The sequence below is a fragment of the Bidens hawaiensis genome, unplaced genomic scaffold, assembly GCF_021521415.1.
Source record: "Bidens hawaiensis isolate Kalapana, Puna unplaced genomic scaffold, B.hawaiensis_p1.1 tig00019096_1, whole genome shotgun sequence".
Taxonomy (NCBI): Eukaryota; Viridiplantae; Streptophyta; class Magnoliopsida; order Asterales; family Asteraceae; genus Bidens; species Bidens hawaiensis.
The window spans coordinates 411,400-429,609 of NW_027492903.1; the positions used below are offsets into that span (position 1 = coordinate 411,400).

The window sequence follows — 18,210 nt, forward strand, 5'->3', positions numbered from 1 at the left end:
ATCATAAATATAGATATAAAAACATGATAAAATTACACTCAAATAACACTAACATACAAAATTTTTTATAAAAAACGTTTGTTTTCAAGGGTTTCTTTAAGTTCTTAAATAATTTATTAGTTTTGTAATGATACTCATCATATATATATATATATTAAAAATAACTTTTCATATGCTCTGACTAATGAGTTTTTTATCAAAATGGGGATTGTGGGTAAATTATTTACCAAAATAAGTGATTTCAAAACTATTTACTAAAACGGGGTTTTTCCAAATTTAAAAAAAATAATACTTTTCTTAATCGTGAAAATGTGATTGCTGACCACACTCCATCTTGAACTCCGGCAGGTTTTCCGGCCATCAACTCCGGTGAGTTTTCACATATGGGGTCTACTCTGCTCTTTTTCAGATTTGAATTTCTATCCACCTCCAATGATTTAATCGTTACATAAACCCACTTTTGAGGTATATTTAATTCTTCCTATCTTTGCTATTTTCTCATATTTCCACGATGTTTACTGTTTGAATTTCAATAATAACATAAGGTTATGAATATTGAATGTTATAAGATATGTTGAAATTATTTGGATTATATACCGACATGGATTCTTTCTTCGAAGTGTACCGAAAGTAGTAGACGACCACCCTTTCATCTTCTAACCGGTACTGATGGCCGGAAAACTCGCCGAAGTTCAAGATGGAGGTGGATCAGCAGTTGTCATGATAATAAAGAGTAGGAATTATGATTTTACTTTTTCTTTTACATAAATTACAATTTTGATGAATAGTTTTTTTGAAAACATAAATAATTTATCCACAATCTCTACTTTGGTAAAAAAATCTTACTATTCATGAAATCAATGACTTTCAGCCACACAATTTCTTACTCCCATGGCCTTCTCTCTTTCGGATCATCTCATTTCTTATCAACCATACAAGTCTTCACTTCCTTTACTTACACCTCTTAAGAGTTACAACAATACAACTTACATTCCCTACAAGTCTTCATCATCTTCTTTTTATTCATCATCTTCGGCGATTTCTATTTTTCGACTTGTTCGAGGAGAAAGATTTCGATACACACAGAGTGGCTTCATCGTCAATTTCATCATCTTCATCATTGTTACATAAATCTTAGTAATAATTATCGAGAAACAACGAGAAATCTTGGAACTTGACTGTTTTCCGTTAATGGTTTTCTTTTTACTGCCGGTGATGAAGAAGAAAAGATGATGATGATGATGAAGACAAAGAAGAAAAAAAAAGTTGAAGAAGAGAGAAAAAAGTGTTAGAGAAAAGGACAAAAAAATATTTCTAAAATTTTGGACGGAAAAGACGAAATTATTTAAAATTTGTACGAGAAAGATGAGATTCACTTTAAATTTAGACGAAACAAGCGAGATTCAAGTACTTTTAAATCCCGTCACTCCAGTCCAAATTCATTGGTCCATTTTAAGAATATTGAGTATTAATGAGTCATTTAAAATTTCTTTTATCTTCAAATGTGTCATTTAGAGAATTTTCCATAAATATAATGATGGCCACAGTAATGAACCAGAGATGAGGTAAAAGAGAGGTTTGGAGTTTGGACTCTTCTCCTTAATATGTATGGTTGATTTGATGAGATTTGGTAGCTCAATAATTTTGTTAAAATTCTTATGCACGTTAAATAACAAGCATAAAAATTATGCAACATCTAAGATTGTGAAGAACAATTTTACCATAAGACAACAATACTGGGTTAGTTGGGGTTACTTGCTTACTAAAACAAAAATAGTTTCGGACCCTTTAATTTTTGAAAGACTTTAAAGAGGACCAAAGACTAGGTTCTACAATACACTTAGGCCATGTGTAGTGGGGCTACAATTTGGGCGATTTTGGGCGCGAACACCGCCCCTGGGCGATTTTGGGGGCGAAATGGGGCGGGGGCGAGGTCTTCTCCTCGCCTGCAAGAAGGGGCGAAATGTTTGGTGGTGGGGCCGGCATGTATGGATGTGTGTGTGTTATATATACATATATATATACACACTAGTTTTTATCCCCCGTATTATGGGGGTTGTTTTATATTTGTTTGTTCTAATATTTATTTATTTTTTTAATTTATATTTTTTTATTGCATGAAAGTTAATAATATACTTATGGTTTGATAATAAATTGTTTCACAAATAAATGAGATGTTATAACCCGATTTAAAAGCTATATGGTTTTGATGAGACCCAAGACCCGTTTATTTTTTATACTATAAAAATGGTTTTTTAATTATAAATTATATTTATGAAAGTTAATAATATACTTACGGTTTGATGAAACCCAAGACACGTTTATTTTTTTTACTATCAATTTGGTTTTTTAATTTAAATAATATATATATCTTTTTTTAAAATAAATAAGATATTATTTTTTATTATATCCTATTTTATAGGATTTTTACATAAATAATTTGGTGAGAATAATTTTTAATTTAATGAGATAATATAACCCGTTAAGGAATATCTGGGTTTGGTAAGACCCATACCCATGAATTCGGGTCAAATGCATGAGAAGCCTCTATTTAAAAATCAAGCAAATCTGGTGACTCTAAAAAAAGGGGGAGCGACCACATCACGACACGTAGGATTTTTATGTCTTCGTTTATATATATTATAGATATTATATACATATATTATTATTATTATATTACAAGTTGTAGCCCCTACACCATTACACCCCAAAAACAAATTCTTACCCCTTGCTGACTGGGCGCCACACGGCGCAATTCGCCCCCAATTGTAGCCCCTCCACTACGCATAGCCTTAGGGGCTACTTATCAATCTTTAATGATTTCATTAAGAGATTATCTCTTAGTCAGTCAGAGGTAGAGTATGTTTGACAGATATATTTTGATAGCTCTTGTTGCCCGTCTACCTGTTATGTTGATGTAATATCTATGTTTATATATAATGAGAAAAAGTGGAATAGCTCATTAGGCCTCTGAATGATTAAGTTTCAAAGTCATGCTGATACTATATCTTAATTAGTCTGACGTCTTTATGATGTAACGTAAAATTGACAAACATCCCCTTAGTTGGATTAAAATTATGTATATCACATACTCGTAAGCACAGTAACATGACACAAAACTAACAAGCCCACGCGCCGCAATGCACGGGCATAGGACCTTATTTATACAAATTTGTTAAAAAATAATAATAAACAAATTGGTCGGCAATAAGGGGACAAAATCAATCAAGGGATTATAATTTCTTAAATTCTTAAAATTAGTTGTTCTACATGCATGAAAACATGTATAACTCTTAAAATTAAAATGTTCTTAAACTACCCTTCTAAATTTTTGTAATATAGTATAGATATAGATACACATGTTTGAAAGAGTTCATCCACATAACACCTATAAAGCCGTGCGTAATGGGGCGAGGATTGGGTCGAATTGGGGCGAGAAGAAGGGGGAACCCCCCCCCCCCCCCCGCGCCGATATGTGGGTGAAAAGGGGCGGGGGCTAATTGTCGCCGTGGAAGAAGAAAAGGATATTATTATTTTAGTAATATGTTATATATATATATTATTTATTATTGTAGCCCCTACACCATTACACCTCAAAAACAAATTCTCACACCTTGCTGTCTGGGCGCCACACGGACTAATGGTGACTCCACTACGCATAGCCTAATGGTGACTCATAATGCTTATGTGGTGATTCATGTTGCCTATGTAGTGATTCATAACACATAACACATTTCCGGTTCAACCCGTTCGATAAAAAATGACTCAAAAGTTGTAAAACGATTGTTTCCATTTAAACTGATTTGGTTTTAAAATTGAGAGTAAGGAGAAGATTGGAGAGGTGATACGAGTTTCTTTACACAAAAATTTACCTGAGCAATGAGAGTCTAGTTAAAAGGAACATTCGAATTCCATTGTTTAACCCAAAACATCTCTAACTGTTAAATGTCATAGCAAGTAAGTGTTAGCATAAACTAGGTAAAACCCGCAACACTCGACACAGTTCAAACCCGGTTATTTACAATAGAGTCGGTTCCCGGGTCCTAAAAATACCAATAAAAGGGTCCGGGTCTAACCATTTTCTCTTCACAAACACTAGTAAGACCCGAACAAACCAGGCTAGATTATTTACAATAAGGTCAGAGTCCTAAGAATAGCACTAAATATGTCCGGGTTAAACTTAATATCAGTCACGGTTATTTTCGTTCATAACCTCAACCCGAACTTAACCGAACCGAACCTTAGCACATGTTATACCTATCAACTCTGTTTGAAGTACAAGCAGCAAAGGCACACGACATAAGCATAATAATATTAATAATCAAGTGAGAATCGTCCGGTAATTGGAGCTTGAGATCCTCCTCCATATTATTATTATTAACATTAACATAATATAATAGATCTGGAATCATCGAAAACCCTAGAGCTCAATGTCAACCAAAACACTGCCGTACTCAATGAAGGATGTCCAATACGATAATGCAAAGTTTCGTCGTCGATCCTTCTTTCAGGTACCTACCTGCTCGATCTCACCGCTTATTTTGCCCTAATTTTCGCATTTGATTGTAATTTTGTGTTTAATTACTGTTTCATCGACTATCTGAACTCAATGATTCCGTTAGTTTTTAGGTTTACGGCTCGGTTCGGTTAGTTTCCGTTAGTAACTAAGTCAAACTCGGCTAAAATATTTACTTACAGTTACATAAAATGGATGCATGAAATGGAGATATAATTACATGAAATAGAGGTATAAATACATGAAATGGAGGTATAAAAGCTAACAGTATATTATGAAAATATGAATGTTTTGGTTAGGCTTGGTTTATGTAGGTTACAGATAACTGCTTTTCGGTTATCAATTAATTTTGGTTCAGTTCTGTCGGTTTTCAGTTCAGTTATTGTTCACCCCTAGTTTTTTTAGGTGCTGGTATTTTGTTCTAATTGCAGTAGGTATTAATTAAGTATTTGGTGTGTAAGCTGTAAGCTACATGAATTGGTATTATGATTATTATCATGAATGATGAAAAGCATGAGGCGCTTTTAGGTCCTGAAAACCGAGGGGCGAGATTTTGAAGTGTGAGGCAATCACACGATATATAATGTTTAATAATTAAACCTAGGATCAATCCAAGTTGAATTGTAGATTTGCTTTCACTTTCCTGGAATAGATAGATAATGCATTAATATTTGTAAACTTGTAACACAAAATAAGCATTGAGTGACGTATAAAGCATAGTTAGTAAAAGCCCTCACTTCTTGTTCCTAGACCCATTTTCCAGGCAAGGTTTAAAATATGCGCTTCTAGTTCCTAGGCCCTCACTTTTTGAAGTTGACGACATCTCTATTGTTAATGATGACGGGTCAAGACCAATGGACATTGGAACCTTTACTATTTATTACTTTTTGAACTTTTGGTACTTTACTTTTGAAAATTTTGTTATTCAAGTTTTGTAATTACATTTGAATCTTGACTCTTTTTGAACTTTGGTACTAATTAGATGATATTAAATGTTATATAATAGCTTTTGTTTATTTATATGAAGAATAGTATTATTTTTCTAATACATAATATATTTTAATTTTTTTCATTTAAGTGCTTTTTTTTCTTGGGCCTTCACTTTTTCTGTGCCTTGCGCCTAGCGCGTTTGATAACTATGATTATTATTATTATTATCATGAATGATCAATCCTTGATATATTAAAGCGTGAGATGCTCTGAAGCATTTAGGTCCTGAAACCGAGGCGGGAGCCTCAAGCGCAAGGCAATCACATGTTATATAATATTTAATAATTAAACTAAGGATCATTCTAAATTGAATTGTAGATTTGCTTTCACTTTTGTGGAACAATTGGATAATACTTTATTATGTGTAAACATGTAATACTAAATAAGCATTGAGTGATGTATAAAGCTAAATACGGTGATATTAGTCACATAAATTTATCTGATAATATGGATTCTTATAGGTTTGAGGTAATAAATTACAAAGTTTCATTTATTAATGGTAACCCTATATTTATGCAGGTTATTTTACAGACTTTTTTCACTAAAAAAGTGAAGCGTGAATGTATGTCTTGTAGTACAGGAAAGTTTCTAGCTATATTGATGATCTGTGGGTTAACATATATTATGCTCAATCACACAACTCCTATACATTCTATAACTAATCATGTATCTAATGGTGGCATTGGAGTTAAAAGGTTTTGGAGAAAGCCACCTCAGCTACCACCTAGATTATCTCCTGATGAAGTAAATAATATCAATAAAACAAATATGGGATCTGAATCGACAGCTAGACAAGAAAGTGTTAAAAACGCGTTTATACATGCGTGGTCCGGTTACAAAAGCTATGCAATGGGTTATGATGAACTTATGCCATTAAGCAAACGAGGTGTTGACGGTTTAGGTGGTCTCGGGGCTACTGTTGTAGATGCTTTAGATACCGCCATGATAATGAAACTCGATGATGTCGTGTCAGAAGCGGGTTCATGGATCGAAAACCATCTCCCCGAACGAATTTCCAATAAAGGTCAAGTCAATCTATTTGAAACCACGATACGTATCGTCGGTGGTCTTTTGAGTTCTTATCATCTGAGTAGTTTAAATTTTACAAAAGCGGGACCGAAACCGTCTGTTTATTTAGAAAATGCTAAAAACTTGGCGGATAGGCTTTTAACTGGTTTTACGGCTAGTCCGACTGCGGTTCCGTTTAGTGATGTTGTTTTGCATGATCGGACCGCACATGCGGCTCCTGATGGACTCAGTAGCACCTCGGAAGCTACCACTTTGCAACTCGAGCTTAATTATCTTAGTTTTGTTACGGGGGATCCGAAGTACGGGTTTGAAGCAATGAAGGTTCTAGAACATGTGAAGAATCTTCCAAAATCTGAAGGACTTGTTCCCATCTACATTAGGTATGAACTTTATGAACAATTTCATGTAGTAACTTAACTGCACTATAGGGTTCGATTTGGGGCTTAAACCGAACCAAAAACCAAAATTTTGGTTTTTGGGTTTTTGAAAACCGTTCAGTTTTCATTTTCACAATGAGTTGGGTTTCGATTTTTGGGTTGGGCTCAATAATTTTGGGCTGAAAAATGCCCAAAATTATGAATTTGGGTGTGAAACTTTGGGCCTTTTTATGTTTTTTAATTATTATTGATTATTACACATTCTGGATCTAATCTTTTGGATTGCACCTTTTATTAATATTTTTTTACAAGTTACTTTAAATCAGTTTTTCGGTTTGGTTTGGTATTTGGTTAATGCAAAACGAAAGTTAAACCCAAAATTCGATTAAAAAAAACGCAAAACCAAAAGTAGGTTTTTGACTGGGTTTGGTTATTTGGTTTAGTTACATCTAGGGGTGTAAACGAGCCAAGCCGCTCGTGAGCTACTTGAGATTGGCTCGTTTAATTAATGAGCCTGAGCCCGAGCTTCACTTATGGAGCTCGAGCTTGCTTGCGAGCTCAAACGAGTTATTTGTTATTTCATATCTAATACATTAAATATATTTGTTTATAATAACTATTATTGTAAGAAATTCTGATAAAAATAATATATATTATGCTTTGTTGTAAAAGTTACAATGAAAATATGTATGCAAATAGTTCTAAATATATAAATTAATTAATAAATATAAATGAGCTGAGCCGATCTTTAGAAATTAAGTTGGAAACGAGCTGAAATTGACTCTCATAAGTTAAACAAGCTGAGCTCAACCACAAGCCCTAATTACATCAGTTATTCCCGTTTCGGTTGTTTCAGTTACTGTACAACCACAAGCCCTTTTCTTTGCTACACCTTGACTGAAAATATTGACTTTTATTAACTGCCAGCCCATCATCTGGTGAATTTTCTGGAAGCAATATAAGATTAGGTTCTCGAGGTGACAGTTATTATGAATACCTTATCAAAGTGTGGCTTCTACAAAGACAAAGTAATTGGACATATTTACATGACATGTATGTAGAAGCCGTTAAAGGCATCAAGCATCTTCTTGTTAAAAAGTCAAAGCCTAATGGGCTCGTTTTTGTTGGCGAGTTGCCTGATGGGCTTGATGGTGGATTTAGCCCTAAAATGGATCATCTGGTGAGTTGTATATTGTCTTCTGGTTGTCATTTGTCACATAATACCATTACATCTGTAAAGATACCGATACTGAACTGTTCGGCTGGAAGTTTGTTTATGTACGAATAAACGAATGAACATGAAAAAAAACTTTTGTTCATTTAGTTAAATGAATGAACATGAACACATGTCTCATTCGTTCGTTAACGCTCGTGCATGCTCATTAGTATACATTGTTTTAAGTTCGTTAGTGTACATTCTTTTATTATTTTTTAGAACAAATTGATGTTCATGTTTACTTTTAGTCGGTGTTCCCTCTGTTATGTTGGTTTATCTAAGTTCAGTTATGTTCTTTCGATTGTGTTTGTTTATTTTGTTTACAAACGAAAGAACATGAACAATTTTTTTTTCATTTAGTTAAACAAACAAACATGAAAGCATGTCTTGTTTGTTTGTTTATATTCATTTAAATTCGTTTATGTTCTTTTGGTTACGCTTATTTATGTTTGTAGTTTATGTTTGTTCATTTATACATTCATTTAAAATTTGTTGGCTCATTACAACTTAGTCACGTTTTTAATAACTTTTTAGGTCCCGCACATTGCTCTTCACGTTACTCTTAAGTCTTTTTTATAGCTTAGTTACGTTCATATATGTTCAGTTATGTTCGTTTACGTTCGTGAACCGTTCGTTTATACTGTTAACGAACGAACATAAACGAACACGAACATGTTCATATTCTTAACGAACAAACACGAACCAGAAATTCCTGTTCGTCTAACTGTTTGTGTTCTGTCATTTGTTTGGCTAAAGTTAAACAAACGAACATGAACATGCTCCATTCGTGTTCATTCAGTTTGCTTACAAGCCTATGTAGGTGTACAATAATTTAATAATCTCACATATTCAGGTCTGCTTCTTACCCGGCACTCTTGCACTTGGAGCCACCAAGGGTTTGACCAAGACAATGGCTATGGAAAATAATTTGTTGACTTTTGAAGACCTTGAAAACCTTAAACTAGCCGAAGAACTTGCTAAAACTTGCTTTGTGATGTATGCTGTCACATCCACTGGGTTGGCTCCCGAGATTGCTAATTTCAATTCTGAGGTTTGTTGTTTTTATTGTCCTTTTTTCCCAATAGTTTATCTTTTAAATATTATGTTTCGGCATATACTGTAACCAGGGCTATTCCGAGAACGGTCTTGATGGAGGAAACAAGACTTCTGAGTATGTACATGATATTGTTATTAAAGACCTTGATCGACACAACCTTTTGCGCCCTGAAACCGTAGAATCATTGTTTATTCTATACCGTATAACCGAAGATTCAAAGTACGTTTTAACACCTTTACTGGGGATTATAAATTTATATTATACTTTACCATTAGGCCTGTAAGCGAACCGAATGAACACGAACAGTGCATGTTCTTGCTCATGTTTGCTTGTTTAACCTAAACTGAACGAACGATAGAACATAGAGTTTTCTTGTTCGTGTTCGTTCGTTAAAAAAAAAAATTAACTTGTTCATGTTTGTTGATGTTCGTTCATTAACTGTATATAAACGAGAAGTTCATGAACGTAAACGAACTAACATAACTGAAGATCAAATAAAAGTAAACGTGAACATCTTATTGTTGGGACTTAAAATTAATAGTATTAGACTAAAATGTGATGCACCTAAAGTTTTTAATGAATATAAGTATGAACAAACTGAAACAAACATAAATTAACAAGCATAAATGAGAATAAACGAACGAGCATTACCAAACGAGCATAAATGAACAAAATGAACGAATGAGGCATGTGCTTTTCATTTTCGTTCGGTTAACTAAGTGAACGAAATTTTTTGTTTGTGTTTGTTCAAACATAAACAGACTTCCCAATAAATGGTTCACTGAACGTTCGGTTCGTATACAGTCTGTTCATCATAATTTGAATACCTGGTCATTCCAGCATTTATCAATATATTTTTTGGGATTTTATTATTACAGATATCGTGAATGGGGCTGGTCAATCTTTGAGGCGTTTGAGAAGTACACAAAGGTTGACTCTGGTGGCTACAGTTCTCTTGATGATGTCACCGTGATTCCACCTAGACGAAGAGACAAAATGGAAACGTTTTTCTTGGGTGAAACGCTTAAATATTTATATTTATTATTTAGTGACAGTAACGTTATCCCGTTAACAGAGTTTGTGTTTAACACCGAAGCTCATCCCATTCCTATTATTACAAAAGACCAAAAGGAATGAAATCATCTATATTATACAAAGGATAGCCAAGAGAATTTAAGTGAGCACATTATGAAACAGTGAAGGATTTGACCATATTGATACTCAACTACACAAACATTTTGATCATTTGTGAACCTAAAGAACCCTTTGATACATTTTTAACCTTCAAATGTGTATTATCATTACATATGTTTATCTGTGATATTTTTACCGAGTGAAAGAGTAGATAGAACATATATTGTTGTAACTGTTTTCGAAGGCAATGAGTTAAGATTATTGAGTCGGTTATACTTTCTGTCAAGATCCCATCATTTTAGTCACTTTTGTTTGATTTTGATTTAAAAGAGTTATATAAACTTGTTGAAGACGTGAAGCTACCCGCTCTAATTTCTCTAAATTTATATTATACTGCTTCTAATGCTCAATAGGTGACATTCAATCCCTACATTGATGATCATTTGGAAGGAAAAACAAGTGGTCATCATCTTGAATAACACTCAAATCATCTACTTCTGCGCCCTCTGAGTTCACAACTTTTCCAAAAGTTTGGCCTCCGAACTTTTGACCTGCAGTTGCACAATGCCCAAGGTAATGAAGAGGTATCACACATTATGTTTTTGCTGCATGTTTACTGTCACCCAAACGTGTTTATGATTTAATTATATTAAGGTTACCTGCAATGATCAACAATTCTTCTAATGAATCTGGTAGGATTATGAGCTTTGGAAGCTTCTTTTCTGGCATGTTCTTCTGGAAGCTTGCATGAATGGTAACCCTTTTCATCTGTTTCTTAACTTTTGCATCAGTAGGCTCTGTGCATGAAGTGGAACAACACGGGTCCTTGTTTGTTTTTGGTAAGTGCCTAGTGTCATGTTCGATAAATTCTATTTTGTGTTCGTTTTTCTTATTTTCATGACTCAACAGAAAATCATATATGTTTTTGTTTTCTTGCTGTTTAGCTAGAGATTTTGGTGTGCACCCTCGTACATCGGGCTTGTTTACATTTGCTCCTCCTTCTAAAAGAAGTCTTACCATTTCTAAATGGCCTTTGTTTACAGCAACATGAAGCGCAGTTTGACCTTCCTCTGCTGGTATGTTGACTTTCATTTCGTTCTTGTTTGATATATGATGGTTTATTTGTTCTTTCTTGTTTATATCACTCGTATTTAAATACTCTACATCACTTGATTCCCATGTGACCTGACTTTCATCCCGATAATTATGTAAATCAGTAGAAGAATTCTCCATGGATAGTCCTTTCATTTTCTGCAAATAGATAAACACAAAGGTGTACATATTTCTTAGATTCATAATAAACTAAAGATATATGACATCAAATTAGACTTGACAATTGTGACCCGTTTGAAACGGGTCAAGTAAACAAGTTTAGCTAAAAAGGGAAATTGTCAAATGGGCTGAAGGAGCTGAAAGTTGCTCAAAACCAAAATAGCTAACCATAACCGGAATAACTGATGTACTCAAACTAAAATAATAAAAACCCAATAAAAACCGACGATTAGGTTTAATGTTTGTTCAAAAATTTTTTTTGGTTCGGTTTCGGTTTTACTATCAACCAAAAACCGAAAACACGGAACCGAATCAGTTGGAACCTAGCGGAACCAAAAAAACCGATTTTAAGTAATTTGTAAGAAATTAATAAATAATGTAGCCCAAAAATTTTGGGTCCAAATGTTTAATAATCAATTAATCATTATTTAGCAAAATATTTAAGTCCAAAGTTCAAGGCCCAAATTTCATTAATTTGTGCCATTAATTTTTCGGCTTAAAATTTTCAAGCCCAAATGATAAGACCGAGAAGTAGAACTGAACTGAACCCGTTGTGAAAACTGAAATCCGAAACCGAGCGGTTTTCAAAAACCTAAAATTTAGGTTCGGTTTAAGTCCAAAACCGACCTATGCACACACCTAACTGTTCATACAACATCCTAAATCATTTTATTCAAGGACTTAGATTATTATTGTTAGAACACTGTTTTTGTTATCATAATTAATACCTTGTAAAAATTGTTCAAGATAATAAAACCGTCTTGTGTATTTGTGTGAATAATCCGTAGTAGCTTTGAACCTTCCATCCTTAGTATCTGAGAAATTTCACTTGTTTGATATGTGAATGGCTGAGGTGTGTTGTTTAAAACTCCTGTCTCTCCAAACATCTCTCCCGGCACAACCTTTCCTATGATCTGCAAGTTAACGTTTCAGAATTAAGGTGGTTTTCTTGTTTCTGAATCGACCAATAGGAATACGGTACCTGATCTTGCCCATCTTTTTGTGCAATTATATCCTGCCATTGGAAAATAAATTACCAACCAATATATATTTCATATTCCTTAAGTTAATAGAAGATTTGAGATACTATGCATTATGTATTTAGCTAATTATGTTAACTTACCACTGCCCCGGTAACAAGTATGCACAAATTAGTTGGAATCTCATTTAGTAGAATGACGACTTCCTTAGGTGGAAAATACTCTGCTTCCATTTCAGAAACCTGTTCACAATATAGCAAAACCCTACATTATTGACCATAGACTTGTAAACGAACTGAACGGAACATGTTCGTGTTCGTACATTTAGAAAATGAGTGTTTTCATGTTTGTTTATGTTTGTTTGTTAACTGTATACACAAATGGTTCACGAACATAAACAAACGAATATAACTGAACATAGGTGAACCAACATTACTGAGCGAACACCAGTTAAAATTAAACGTGAACATCAATCTTTCGAGAGTAACAAATTAATAAAACTAGACTAATTATAGTGGGTCTAAAAAATTTCAATGAATGTATAAACAGACGTCACGAACGCACTTAAACCACTTGAACTAATGGTCATAAATGAACGTAAACGAACGGACATAAATGAACTAGACATGTGTTCACGTTCGTTCGTTTAACTAAATGAACAAGAAAATTTGTTCATGTTCGTTCATATATATTTTTTTTTGAACGACCAACTAAGTAACGCCGGGTACTCCATACGCGGCCCCCATTGGCTAAAGGTAGCCCGAGCCGGCCACTAGTCCGGACGGACGGAGCCCCTAGCGGTCCACCTATTGAGGGATTCACCGGATAAAACCCGACCCCCACGCCCGCCAAATGGCACGACAGCGAGGAGCCGATAAAACCGGGTGAGATCAGGATTCGAACCCTGGCAAGCCAGGGTCATCCCTCATATCTCCCATATAAATTGGTGATAGTGAGGTTTGAACCCCCTACCTCTCACTTGTAAAGTGAGTGTTCTACAATTGAGCCCACATCCAATTTATATGTTTGTTCGTTCATATATTAAATCAATGAACATAAACAAACTTCTTGCCGGATAGTTGATGAACGGTTCCCAGTACACTGAACGTTCGGTTCGTTTAGAGGCCTAGTTAACTATTAAAAATGTGCATTGATATTATTATTGAATAATGAAAAGAAGATTACCAGCTGAAAAAGGCACTCGTGGGAAATGCCGTTAAACAAATGGACTTTTTGTACGACTGGGTAAAATAAATGGCGGGATATGCTTGCACGGATGGCTTTTGGCAGACAGTTTAATGTATCTTGCTGTTTTAACCCACGTGTTTTGTAATCTAGGCAGATGTGGGATAGTATTTGCTCTCTAATCTGTGGTGGAAGATGATTCCGTTTTGCAAATTCTGAAGCAGCGGTTACTTTATCTCTCTGCACCCAAAGGTTCGACTCATTATAAGTAAAATATAATGGTTATATATCATCACAGTAGGTTGATATCCTTGTATACCAGTAAAATAAATATATAATGTTTTTTCTTTGTTAAGAGTAGGGGTGTAAACGAGCCAAGCCTAAGCTTGACTATTCTCAAGTTCGGCTTGTGAGTAGTTTTTTCACCTTGAGCTTGGCTCTTGAGTACTGTTTCTAGCTTGATTTTGAGCTCGGGTCGATTATTGTTTATTACTTAATTTTATACATTTATAATTTGTGTGTGTGTGTATATATATTATTGCATATATTATGCATATAATAAAAACCAAACTTGGATTGTGGGGAAATCACTATTAGTTGAATAGTGATTTTAAATATTCAAATAAATAATAGGTTTTTTAGTTTCATTTTCATTCGCTGTATTATAAACAATATACTCTTTAAACCATCTAGTTTTTAGTAATTTTTTCTATGATAACTTGTGTTCTTCAAGTTGAAAGAAAATAAAATACACGGTTGTGATTATATTTTTTCTTCTCAGCATTACGATATAAATTCTTTTAAATACAGAGTTGTATTCGAGATAAAACATTTTTTAGTATTGTAAAATATACCGTATACCGGTACCATACCACTATTATTGATTTTAAACATTGTAATATATAGTGTACCGGTACCATACCACTTTAGCTTGTTTAGCTCACATGCAGCTCAAGCTTGATATTTTGAAGCTCAGGCTCGGGGGTCATTTGTTAAACAACTAAACAAGCTTATTTTTGGCTCGAGTTCGTTTAAGTTCGGCCGATTCGAGCTTTAACGAACCGATCTCGAGTAGTTCACGAGCAGGTTGACTCGTTTAAGACATGAATAACTTGTGCCTAAACATTAACTATAGCTTTTCAACATCTTGAATATAAGATCAAAAAACACAAACGACTTACAAAATCTCTTGTGTTTCCCGTCCAGTGAACAACAAGATTTGTCATGTTCCCAATGAGGTAAGCCGTTAATCCCAAGTTGAATAACATGTAACAGATGCTAAACACCATCTCTTGTGTATTCTCAGCATGAAGATCCCCATAACCGGTAGTTGATAAAGTCACAATTGACCAATACAATGCTGTTACATACCTATCCCAGATGCTTTCAGTTTTGAAATTCGGATAAACTGCACCTATCCATGTTTTATTTGGGTCCGGATATCTATCGGCTATTAAGTAGTGAAAGCATCCCGCACAGTGTATCGAGAAGAGAGTCACCTATGTTTAAATATAGATAGCCTAAATATAATTAGAATTTATTTATCCAAAGATTAAAATGGTCATTTAGATAATTAGTTTTTAGGCCGGTAAATGAACTAACGTTCAATGAATAGTTTGTGAACTGTTCGGCGAGAAATTCATTTATTTTGAAAACTAATGAATATGAACGAAAAAGATTGTGTCTATGCTTAGTTGTGTTAGTTTGTTTACGTTTGTCAAAAAATCGTTAATACTATTGACGAACGAACATAAACAACCACAAACATGTTCATGTTCTTAATGAATGAAAACGAACAAGAAAATACTGTTCTTGTTCGATTGTTTGTTCGGTTAAAATTAAACGTATAAATATGAACATACTCTGTTTATGTAAGTTTGGTAAAAAAGATTAGGTTGCTTACCGATATCAGCTTGGTGCATCTGACCCAGAAATAGTTAAACCTGATGTCCTTTTCAAGCCTGAATTGAACCATGTAGAGATTTTGTCACTTATTGTTTTTTTAGGTATACTTTACTTCCTAATAATGCAAATTTCTGTCATCAAAAAATTAATAAAATATATGTTATACCTTGCAAATAAAGAGCTAACCCTTCTAAGACGCCACAATCTAAGCATACCGAGTAATTTGAATCCAATCTCACTTTTCCTATTTGTGCACAGGAGGATGAGAGACCGAAATGGTACGGTTGAGCACACATCGAGTATAAACCATGTTGACAAGTACCTGTTCACAATGCAACGTTTTCGTCATGCATAGCATGTGCATTGAATTTATGAACAAAATGTAAAAAAAAAATAAAATGACCTCACTGCTATTTTCTTGTGATCATCAACAAGGGCATACGTCTTGCTATCGAGATATGCAACAAAGAAAGTTAGAATAATATCAATGGCAAAGAAGCCATTGACAATGTTGTCGAAGATTCGTAAGGCGCCTTCCTTTTTATCAAGAAAGGCTAAATCAAATGGTGAAATCCATGCCGAGTAAATGACTAATATGATCAGAAACATCTCCCATGCCCTAACGAAGAAAAACAACGTTAGAAAGTGGAAAAAAAAGGTGTCCTTTACTATAACCGATTTATCGTATGCTCACCTATAGCGTCTATCAAACGGGTTGATTGTGTATTTTCTTAGAGCAACGGAACGGTTATAATTGGCTCCTAGAGACGGGAGTAGATCGCTCGAGAAGAAGCCACTGTGTGTAGACTTTCCCGTTTGACAATCCTCGATACATATACATCTTAACAAGTTGTTGGAAAACGACATTTTGTAGCAACTACTTAGAGATATAAGGGTTAAAACTTAAAAAGTGTGGTTATTGGTGAAGGTGTTTATATACTACTACAAAAGTGGTGGCAGCTGAAATGATCACAAGATTTTCATGGGTTTTTGACCTTTTTTATTGGTGGAAAAAGAGAAGATGATGGTTATTAATTGAAGTGGTGGACATGATGCAGTTGAATAAATGGTCCTAGAATTGTTGTGGTGTGGGGTGATTTCATGTCAAATTCTAGATATAAACCATACAAGAAGATGCCAGTGTGTTGATACAAAAGTTAATTATGGGCCAATGAATTGTCTTCTAAAGTTGATTCTCATCTCAACTCTCTAAAGGTTTGGGATTGGGTTGGGGGGGGGGGGTGGTTTGCGCTAGCTTGAGTATGATGCATGCGTTCTTATGATACATTTACGCAACAGATTGTTTCCACAAACCCATGACCTTCAGGTGACATGTTGTCCATGGCTAACCCCTCTCATCTCAACATTCTAAAAAGTAATAGTTTCCGATATTTACTCTTGACACCACGTCATAGCTTAACTTGATAGACTCCTATGATGATATCTTTACCGTCTTTTTGTACCTTTGTTCTTGTTTTTTTTCGTTTTACTAACCAAAATGGTCGAAGCATCCTAACATTTGGTATTGACTAGTGTTATATTATTTTGTGCGGTCTAAGGTGTGTTTGATAGACACCATGAGAATGTGGTTACGAATTCGCCTGGAAATCCTAATGTATGAATGCACCAACACGAAACTTTACGAGCTTAGATACTCGAATTCTTTGAAAAAAATCAAATTTCTTAAAAAGGGGATTTTGTGTCTTATTTGAAAAAGATATTATTACAAGGTTCTTGTAGAATTAGGAAATTGGGGTGTTTGGAATATAAATTTGGTTTAGAAAGAAAAGGAAGCAATGAATGCATCCAACTTAGCATAAAACAAAAAAGAAGAATGCGACTTGGTTTTGGCTACACCCTCTCCACAGTTCTCTTGTAAATTGTGTGCCTATCAACTTCAAGACTAGTGAATCAAATTAATGGGAATCAAACGTAGTCGTTTTTAGTTTCATCCTTCAAAACTACTATTGTTAGTGTAGTTGAAACTAGTTGAAGTAGACACCGGTCAAACTATGGGTGTTCATCGGTTTGGGTTTCTCTAAATAAAAGACATTATGATATTCTTTTTCTTAACATTGTGTTTTTTTATCGAGGGAAATGAGAGAAACATTTTAGTTTTTTTTTTTTTACATTTTTTTAGTTATGATTTTTTTTTATTTTTTAATACTTTTTTATTTTTTTAGATTATTTTTATTTATTTTTTGCCACAAATTCTTTTTGTTTTTGTTCCTATTTGTAGAATAACATGATCCAATACGAATTATAGTATTCTCATCACAATGTTTTGGTAAAATCTGAATGTATTTTTATACAATTTTCTAATAATGTCAAACATGATCTACCAAGTAATCATCATTCATCATTGAGGCTAGAGGTGCACAAATCGGTTTTTTTAAAAAAACCGGTTCGGTTATTAACCGGACCGGTTTTTTTTGGCCCGGAAAAAAACCGGTTCGGTTAATAACCGGACCGGTTAATAACCGGTTTTTGTATGTCAAAACCCTAACCGGTCTAACCGGTTAGGACCGGTTTAGAAACCGGTTAGAACC

General features: G+C 34.2%; 2 protein-coding genes across 3 annotated transcripts; one reads left to right on the forward strand and one right to left on the reverse strand.

Annotated features, from left to right (window-relative positions):
- Nucleotides 1–4,424: 4,424 nt before the first annotated feature.
- Nucleotides 4,425–10,671, forward strand: LOC143557736 (mannosyl-oligosaccharide 1,2-alpha-mannosidase MNS3-like). 2 transcript variants are annotated; one of them, XM_077046741.1, is made up of 6 exons: nt 4,425–4,511; nt 6,026–6,915; nt 7,840–8,092; nt 8,982–9,179; nt 9,256–9,404; nt 10,064–10,671. In XM_077046741.1, exons 1-6 carry the CDS (start codon nt 4,431–4,433, stop codon nt 10,320–10,322), a joined length of 1,830 nt encoding a protein of 609 aa, XP_076902856.1. In that variant the 5' UTR covers nt 4,425–4,430; the 3' UTR covers nt 10,323–10,671. The 2 variants fall into 2 exon arrangements, with proteins under 2 accessions (XP_076902856.1, XP_076902855.1); XM_077046740.1 differs by lacking the exon at nt 4,425–4,511 and having other exon boundaries at nt 5,756–6,915.
- A 12-nt stretch (nt 10,672–10,683) lies between these two features.
- LOC143557737 (potassium channel KAT3-like) lies at nt 10,684–16,556 on the reverse strand. The gene is made up of 11 exons (XM_077046742.1): nt 16,356–16,556; nt 16,065–16,280; nt 15,828–15,983; nt 15,660–15,717; nt 14,938–15,255; nt 13,757–13,996; nt 12,715–12,813; nt 12,574–12,606; nt 12,320–12,505; nt 10,979–11,570; nt 10,684–10,870 (listed from the first exon to the last, which is right to left on the reverse strand). The coding sequence occupies exons 1-11, from the start codon at nt 16,526–16,528 to the stop codon at nt 10,740–10,742; spliced, it is 2,202 nt and encodes a 733-aa protein (XP_076902857.1). The 5' UTR covers nt 16,529–16,556; the 3' UTR covers nt 10,684–10,739.
- Between the last annotated feature and the right edge of the window lie 1,654 nt (nt 16,557–18,210).